General features: G+C 40.4%; 1 protein-coding gene across 2 annotated transcripts; it reads left to right on the top strand.

Moving 5' to 3' along the window:
• Window positions 1–1,493: 1,493 nt before the first annotated feature.
• Window positions 1,494–9,065, top strand: LOC308123401 (sialoadhesin-like). 2 transcript variants are annotated; one of them, XM_080485884.1, is made up of 10 exons: window positions 1,494–1,732; window positions 2,633–2,896; window positions 3,005–3,277; window positions 4,248–4,340; window positions 5,960–6,166; window positions 6,746–7,006; window positions 7,120–7,362; window positions 7,450–7,563; window positions 7,903–7,955; window positions 8,071–9,065. In XM_080485884.1, exons 2-10 carry the CDS (start codon window positions 2,866–2,868, stop codon window positions 8,107–8,109), a joined length of 1,314 nt encoding a protein of 437 aa, XP_080342010.1. In that variant the 5' UTR covers window positions 1,494–1,732; window positions 2,633–2,865; the 3' UTR covers window positions 8,110–9,065. The 2 variants fall into 2 exon arrangements, with proteins under 2 accessions (XP_080342010.1, XP_080342011.1); XM_080485885.1 differs by lacking the exons at window positions 1,494–1,732; window positions 5,960–6,166 and having other exon boundaries at window positions 2,732–2,896.
• Window positions 9,066–9,613: the final 548 nt, after the last annotated feature.

Raw genomic sequence — 9,613 nt, 5'->3', positions numbered from 1 at the left:
TCAGGTCGATGCTCATATCAGAATATTTTCAGACGATATTCTCTGCAGATTGGTGAAAGTGCAGTGGATTTCCATCGTCTGCTGTGCAGAACTGATATCGGTGAGTAGAACTTAAAGTAAAACAATACAGCTTATGAAGGAAGGTACAAAAGTAATTTTATTGTTTGTTTATTGTCTGTGTAAGATTTTTTTGATTTTTTTTTCGGCTGGTGGTGAAGAAAGAAAAACCACACACACTTATTCTATTTTTATTCCAAGATGGTGTTTGATCGTATGGAAACTCCAGCTTATTTCAGAGTAAGGACGTTCTCAATTTTTTTTTTTATTTTATTTTATGAGTTAAGCGTCGTTATTTGTGCGACTAATTTATGGAAACATCCAACTCAATTGCTTCAAATGAATCTTACTGAATCTAACTGCGTTTGGTAATGTCCACATTTAGTTATGGAATATTTAGGAAGTAATTGTAGTTTTTTTATGGGGCTCGAATGTGGCGGTCGACCTGATTTCATGTCGTTTATCCTCTAAACAACGAATCGGTTTCAAGTCATCAGACAAATCAATACAGATACCTAAAAAAGACAGACTTAAGTACATTACGAAGTACAAATACATTGTTGTGTTCCTCTTCTGAAGTCACAACAGTAAACTATTTGAATGTTTTTTTTTTTTTTATGTAATTTTGAAACTTGATTTGACTTAATTCTTTAAAAGAGCACTTTGAATGACTTCCAGTTATTACATGTTTCTCTATATCCACTTGTTACTTATGTTCTGGAAAAGCTTTTATAGAAAATGATGACTAGATAGATGACAGATATTATTCTGTCATTGTGCTGAAAGTTAAACAGACCAATCACGGCTCTTCTCATGAAAGTCTTATCAAAATCTTTTCACACGTTTTCAATGCTGTGGTCAACCGTCCAGGCAAAGGACGATATTAGGGAGTACCTTCTGTTGACGTACAGTTCCTCTCTTGTCTCTAAAACTGCTCTTTAACTCTTTTCTGTGAAAAAGGAGCACGTGAGAATGGGACGCAGATTAATCTCTGAGCTGTGGTTTTTCTGTGAGTATTTCACACACTTCTTCTCTTCAGTTCACAAAGACAAGCAGGCGGGTTTTAGTGGGAAGAACCGAGTTTCTTTCACTTGTTGGATTTTCTCATTATTGGGATACAAGTTAATGTTACACACCAACCAGTCAAAGTTACTGAAGCTCTAACGTCTTCATGTTTCATCTTCATTTCAGTGTTTTGTAGCCTCCTCTGGAAAGGCTCTGCTGAAGGTGGTATGTTTTCTTTTGTCACTTTTACTTTATGAGTTACTTTATGTACAGGAACAACAGAATAAAAGAGTCATCAATACAATATTAATGAGCTTTTCCATGTGGAGTTTGCATGTTGTCCCTGTGCATGTGTTGGTTTTGTACGAGTGTCCCCCTGTGTGGTTTGTTTTCTCTGTGTTTCTAGGCGCTGCGCTGACCGTTGATCCTGACTGGTCGACTCTTTTCATTGGAGAGTTTGTGACTCTGACATGTGACGTTGAAGGAAACGACTCCGACTGGAAATACATATTCAACAAAGATAATAAACAGTATTTTGTTAACCAAACATCTAATTTCTACAAATTCAAAATAGCATCAACACGTGATGGTGGTGAATACGATTGTGTTGGTCGTCATAAGAGCTCATTGAAAACAGAGAAAAGTGATACTGTCTCTTTAACTGTAGCAGGTGAGTCCTTTATATTTTATCAACATGATCTACAGCAGTGAAACATTAATCTCTGTTCTTAACTTTAAAATTATTCTTCTATAATTATTATTTGTTTTCAACATCCACATTGACAACCCATACAACACCTTTGCAAACTACTTCACTCCTTTACTGTCTTGGCATCACTCAACATTTCAAACTCCCAAATCCTCGGACCACATCACCCCTGATCTCATCCAACTCCACTGGTTCATTACCGCATCCAGTACAAAAATCTTCTCCTCACCAACAAAGCTCTCCACAATCTCGCCCCCACTTACCTCTGCCACCTCCTCCATGAATACACTCGCCTCCGGTCAACGTCTGCTGGACTTCTCACCATCCCCACATCACGCCTCAGCACCATGGCTGCCCGAGCCTTCAGTTGCTCAGACTCTGGAACGCCCTCCCCCAAAACATACGACAGTCAGGCTCCTTTCCATCATTCAAGACTAAACTCAAAACCCACTGATCTGATGTTTTATGCTCTTATTCTCTGTAAGGTGACCTTGGGTGACCTGAAAGGCACATCCAAATTAAATGTATTGCTATTATCATTCTCTATTATTCTCACACACAATATAAGTTATGCTATGGTCCAAGTCAAACTTGATTGAATATTTTTCTCTTGCAAAAACCAAGAAGACATATTACTGAAACATTGTGTGATTACTCTGGTCCAGTCACCGTGTTAAAATGAACAGAAATCACAACACGGTTTCATAGAGTGAAAAAAAAGAATTGTGTCGTTACGTCTCAGTTCAATAAATTCACAATCAGTTGCAAAGTTGGTTTACAATTTAAATCAACATAAGAAATGAAGAAACAGAAGATTTTAGGAGAGTTATTTAAATGTGTCTGTTGTTTTTACATCCACAGAGAAACCCAAGGCGACGCTGACACCAGGAAACAAAATCATATCAGTCGGAGGCACAGTGAGACTTTCCTGCTCTGTGGGAAACTATGATGGCTGGAAGTTTGAGTTTCTCAGAAGTATAACCACCCAGGGGAGACCAGTTCAAACTGTTTGGAGCAATGAAGTCGTCCATGGACTCAAAGGAGGCATTTACCGGTGCAGAGGAGTGAGAGAAACATCAGATTATGACTCTTACATGAGTGATGAGGTCACCATAAACATAACTTGTGAGTTCATTATTTTTGTTATAAATAAATTTGCATTCTTGATGCGGTTAGAAATACTGATGAAACTAATGTTTGTTTGTCTTTTTAACTCATATCTGGTGGAAACAGTCACCAACCAGCCTGTCATAACACCACAGTCCAGTTCGTCTCTGATAATCGGGGATCAGATAATCAATCTGATATGTGAGGTCCAGGGAGGAGGAGCCACTGACTGGTGGTATGAGTGGATGTATTCCCATGTTTTTCTAGATGAGCATGAAAAGTTGTTAATAGTCCCTGTTTCTGAGTTCATCACTGAAGGATACAGATGTAGGACCAGACCCAGAGATGATGATTACTCATCAACCTTGTGGAGTGACGCCTTCACACCATCAGTATTAGGTAAGTGATGTTTGTTTGTTTTTCTTGATTGTATTAGATTATTGGCCAGACAGCGAGATAACAAAACCCAACATAACGTAAACAGTGTTAAGACGTTATTGGGCTGCCAGTCCACCCAAAAAGATATGATAAATATTTTAATTATGACATGATAACAAGATTTAACTATCTTAATAGATTTGTTTGTTTAGGATTGGATGATTCATATTCACATTTCTCACCATCCAAACTATTTTAACCTGAACCTCTGCTACCCCAGAGACAAGGAAGCAGTTCTGCTAAACAAACCTCTTTTATCATACACCCCAAACACACACACACTCCACCTCCTGCGACTCTGTGGCGCCTCCCTTTATGGGGAGAGAGACGAAGGCAGTGCACCTGATGCACGTTCGGGGCTGATATGGAGGAGAGAACAACCCAGAACTCTGAGGTCACGTTTACACCTAACCGGGTTTTTAACAAAACAGATATTTCCTGCACGACTTTTACAAAAAAAAATTAAAAGAATAAATCTTAATTTACACAAATCCACACATACGCCTGGTTCATAGCGACTATGAGCATGCCACACCTGTAGGGGGCAGTGTAATGAGAAGCAAGAAGACCCGATAACAAATCAGGAAAAAAAACACAGCATCACTAATTTTGATGTAAAACTCCAACTTCCCCTCTTGAGATGCAACTGGAGACAGAGTTTTTCCTAAATCGTCATTGTGGCCGGAGTTTTCTGGAACCATCGTTTGTGGCGCCTCGTAGCTGCATTTAGTATGTGTAATTGCATGGTCCAAATGCAGAGAAATATCACTGTTTTTTAAATACCCGGGTACGTGTCGACGTGCTCTGCAGTTACACTTATATACTAGAAAATATACAGAAGTTTTATCACATGCAAGGCACAAATGAAGTATCTGATTTATTGCTAAGATGGGTGAAGTTTTGATTTCAGACAATTATCTCTCTCCTGCAGGACTCACCTTGTCTGTGTCTCCATCATGGTTGATTCCCGGAGCTCCAGTCACTCTGATCTGTCACATGGGGCTTTTCAACCAGAATGAAACAGGTGCTAGTTTGGAGCCGGGGCCGGATTTAGCAATAGTTCTTTGGGTACATCCGAATTGTCCCTCCTGTCTCCTTATCAATCGACTTTACTTTAACCCCGTGGAGGACGTCACGGGGTAAAGAAAAGGTGTTAGGTAGGAGGCTTCCTAAAGGAGTTAGTGAAAGGCGATCACGGTGGTGTGGCAGTCGGACCGCACTTTCAATTAGTGACGTCATAATGATGCGACGGCGGCGCAAGTTAGCGACGTCCGCCACGGTGGGGGAAAGAACTACAAGTTTCAGGTCAAAAAGCGCATTTCTACCACTTTCCCCTGTGCCTCTAACCGCTGATATAAACTCACTTACATGATCTGCTCCCTTTTTCCGACATCGTGAGTTTCCCTGAACGCTCGGATGAGCGGGTCCCTTTAAATGTTGTCGACGCAAGGGATTGTGGGTCAGCATGAGCTCGCCTCCTTTGACAAAGGAAGCATCAGTGGTTCCTAAGCTAAAGGAGGCTCTAAAGGAAGCAACGAGCCTCCTTTCCTTTGCTTATTGAGAATTCAGACAGTCCTTATCATGGCTCAGGCTAGATAAGGAGATAGGAGGGACAATTCAGACGGACCCTTTTTCTTTCCACCGCCAAATCCCCGGCCTATCAGGGGCTAAACTGGTGCGAAGCCGGCCCCACATCGTTGTTGGGCCAGAGCGAGACCAGAGCGTGTCCTGACCCGTCATCAGCTGTGGGCGGAGGTATCGCTTGAGTTATCGCGACCTTCGAGGCGGAAAAGATTCTGAACCGGCATTCTGAAAACTACAGCGAACACGGAGCCCCAGAGTGGTTATAGAGAAAAAAATTTAATAATTCATGGGAACGATATAATAAGTCGTTCCCTCAAGTTAATAATACGAGGGAACAAGATTATTTAATCCGTGATTTAGGAGCAGGTCTGAGCTCCGCGAGAAGCCCCATTATTGTTTTCTACCCACAGAACCTTTTTTTAATGAAGCAATGAACAAACTACACACTATGAATGAAAGCTTGGATTTTTTTGTTGTTGCCATTTTTAATGGCGCGCCATGTGAGAGAACCTTAATCAGCGTGTGTTTACATAGGTTGTCATTGGAAACGGCTTTCGAGCTGCATTCTATCGTTCTACACCTCCATTTCTACTGATGTTCAAGCATTTGATGCAGACATCCAGAAATAAAGTGAAAGGTGCAGAAATTCACAATGTCATGCCCAAATGTTGAAAAATAAGAACGTGTTATTATAATTTTACTCCCTCTATGGCCACTCTGGGGCTCCGGACCAAAGCAAGACGGACGTGAAAAAACAGCAATAGAGTGACGAGGAGACGTAATGATTTCTGGCTCTTTGGTCAGCTTCTGAGGTTCAGGTCAGACTAGATGGATGAAACCGATGAATACAGTCTGTCCCCTGGTTCCTGTTTGAGCGCTACGTTGGTGAAGTCAGTGACGTACGACCTTTTCAAGTGACGCAATGACGTGGCTCTCACTTGGCTCCGTCTACGATTGAAAAACAAGCGGTTCTTTGCCGATGCTCATTAAGAACTGACCCTGAACTAGCACATGGTTCGCTTTGGCAGAAAAGCCCTAACACTGAGTCTCCGTCAGCAGGGTGGCGCTTCTACTGGTTCAAAGTTGTTCCACGGCTGCTGTTGGGCTACACCTATGAACCTCTACCTGGTACCAGCAGTGGGACGGCAAATAATTCCTTTACAGTTCATGGACAGACTCACACAACAGGATATGCATGTTCAGCAGAACGAGGGGATCAAGTGTTTTACATAAAGTACAGTCCTGCTGAATTTGTTTGGTCTTCAGGTCAGTTGGTCTCATTATTTCATGTTTTAAATGTTATTTTAAAGCTGAAGACGTTAGGAAAAACAGACTGACAGACAGACAACCTCAAAATAAAAAGTGAATCCTTGAACATGAACTGATGACGCCACTAAAATAAAGAGTGAAAAGTCTTCTTAGATATACTGTAGCGTCCCGCAGGACGTTTGGGAAGAGTGACGACCTTCTTGACTGCAAAGGCGCTTTATTGCTTAACAGAACATGGGCACTGCAGGCCGTAACCATGGCAACACAATAAACCAGGCATAAAACTAATCGGGCTGCTCCCTCATTCATTCATGTCGAACTCCGCTCTCTCGCCGGCCGTCGCGTCTCCCCTGCACACGTGACCCGCCCCCAATCTCCACCCGCAGCCATTCACATTCCAACGGTGCATTCACTGAACAACAAAATACTCATTATTGAACAATAAAACCACAACTATAACACAACTGCAGAGACGTTACGATATAATCTGAATCAAGAAATAGAAATAATTCAGTTTGGATTTCAATGCTGAGACAGTGTGAGTCCCACCCTTCATTATGGCTTCTTTCTTTCCAGACGTTCATCCATCAGCATCTCTCACAGTGAATCCTGCCAGAGTCCAACACTTCACCTCTGAATCTCTCTCACTGACATGTGAAGGAAACTCTACCCAGTTGAAGAGGATCAGGCTTAAGACTAATTTCTCGCTGTTTGATTATTTTATTGACGCCTCAATAAATGGATCAATAGATATTGAAAATGAGCAGCCAAGCAAAGCAGTGTACTGGTGTGAGTCTGGAACAGCATTCAGCAATGCAGTGAATATCTCTACACTGTGTGAGTTGTCTTTTTCTAATATATATTTTAATCTGCCCGTTGTGAGTTTACTCTGTATTTCCCATCATCACCTCACCACCTAATGAATGAATGAATTGAACCTTGTTTTACAGCTGATGAGGTCATCCTGGTGAGCCCTGTGTATCCTGTACCTGCGGGAGAGTCTGTAACTCTTCACTGTGAACTGAAGACAGGAAATGTTCCCTCTGATGTGTTTTTCTACAAAAATAACAAAGTCGTTCAAAATGACACTGGAGGAGAGATGAAGATCTCTGTAGTGTCAGACTCAGACGAAGGTTTCTACAAGTGTCGGTACAATGGAACAGAATCAGCAGAAAGCTGGATGGCTGTTAAATGTTAGTAATCTGGTCCTTCATTATTATTATCAACAATATTATTAGTGGCAATTTACTCATTTTATCCAAACTCATTGATCCCAACAGTTGCGTCCAGATCTAGAAGCTCTTCATCTCCTCTGATGATCATTCGGTGGATTTGTGGACTTTCACTGCTCACTGTTCTGTCGCTGCTGTTGTGTTTCTACAAAGGGTCAAAAGGTAAGACCTTCCTCTCCGATGCGGCTCAGATTTTTCTCTCACCTCCCGACACAGTCTTCAGTGTTTTCCCTTTAGGGAGTATCTTTGTACTGTCATTGTCCTGGTCTTCAGTCCAGACCTGAGACCTTATAGGAGCTCCTACAGGATCATTTTGCTGCCGACAGCTTCGCTCTTGAAAGAACTAGACGACACGAGCCCTTTGGCCACAAGGCCATAATCCAGGAAAAACAAGATAGAAGTTATGAAATATCATCACTTTCTTTTTAAAGGGTTAAACAAATGTATTATAAGATTAAACTGCTGGTTTTAAAAGAATTATAACCAATATTTTGTTTCTAGGGAATTCCGCTCCTGCAGCCACTGCAGAAACAGTTTATGCAGAAATCACTCAGGTAATCATGCAATAATATAATGTCATGTTTAGCAGGATGTTACCGTGTACATCAAATGAAGTGTATCAGGAAGCACATCTGCACAAACCCTCTGCTTCTTTTTCTTTTCTTTCAGGTCAATGAGGAAACTTCATCTCCACCACCAACAGAATGACTGACCAGCAGAAAACTGCATCCAGATTCATAGAGAGACGCCACAATGTCAATACTTAGGAAGGTGGAGCAGGGAGGATAGACTCTCATCTCTACATCTCTGCTTTGCTGAATTCTCCTTATGACTGGAAGATAACATGTAAAATAAATTCATTTTAAAGCTCCGAGAACGAAGCTCAACACATTTAACCCCCCAAAAAACAATTTGTTTTTTACTTGCATTAAACTTTTATTACATACATTTAAAAAAAAACAATAACAAAAACCCCCAGAAGTTTTTATACTTTGCATTCTAATGAAATCATCTATTTACCTACAAAAACCTTCCCCCCTCCGGCGTTCATCACAAATCGTACTTTGTAGAAATGTAAATATTCCGTTTTTAATGTGGCGATGCATGGTATGTACTGCAAAGCGCAGCAGATGAGCTTGGCTGAAGCAATTCTGACAATCTTTGGAAGAAAAAAAATTAAAATACAGGATGTGATAAATATGTTGTTTTCCACGAAACAGATTAAATTGATGATATCTTTAAAGTTTGCCAGTGCAAAGCTCCTTGTTGGCTTGACTACACCTTCAAGCTGCCAGTAGTGTGACTGACACATCCGCAAACCTCCTTTTTCTGCATCGTACCAGAGATAAAAATACACTTTATAAGATAAACATGTACTGACGGTTAGAGAATTTCACGTGAAAACGGATGTTATCTAAGTTTTAGCTGTAAAATGTGATTCATTATCGCTTCTTTTTTCTTTCCTGTCGTTATCTTGTTTATGTAAAATACTTCTCTTCTGAGAATTTTGATTTGATGTTTGATATTCCACAACATCAAAACATTATTTTGATAAATATTCATTTGTTTTTTTAAAAGTCACAAATGAAAGAAATGAGCTACTGTTGGTGTATTTCTCTACTGAATGTGAATAAATCTGCTTTTGCGTCGGACTTTCAGCCCCCAGCATGTCCCACAGACGCTGTTATTTTTTATATAATCTAAATAAATATAATTTTCTTCTTATTAATTCAGGAAAGCTTCAGGCAGCCCTTACGAATGGACAGACCCTTGAACTAACATTTACAGACTTTTAAACCCTAAATTGCGAAATACTACAACGTTGTTTCACACGTGTGTGTGTATGTGTGTGTGTGTGTGTGTGTGAATTAAAGTTTGGATTTTGCAGCTTTTTCGACACATGACACACGTTTTCTTTTCGGGACACAATCATCAAAGACTCGAATGTCACAACAAAGAAGAAGAAGTGAAAAAGACTTCCTGTGAAATAAAGAACATTCAATGCAGCGAACAGACAAAGAAGAAAACAAACAATTTGAACGGGAGAGAAACATTTGCTTATTTTGTGATTGACGAAGCAAAACAAAAAGAGGAATGACAACAGAAGTGAATTGTGAAGGTTGTATATGTGTGTGTGTATCGTCTTATTCATGAAAGGGTCATGAAATCAGCGGAGAAAAAACAAAACAAAACAGTGTGTTGATAGAAACTA

Source organism: Lipophrys pholis, assembly GCF_963383615.2.
Source record: "Lipophrys pholis genome assembly, chromosome: 18".
Taxonomy (NCBI): Eukaryota; Metazoa; Chordata; class Actinopteri; order Blenniiformes; family Blenniidae; genus Lipophrys; species Lipophrys pholis.
The sequence above is the reverse complement of the archived record's forward strand: the minus strand, read 5'-3'. Positions and strand labels throughout refer to the sequence as shown.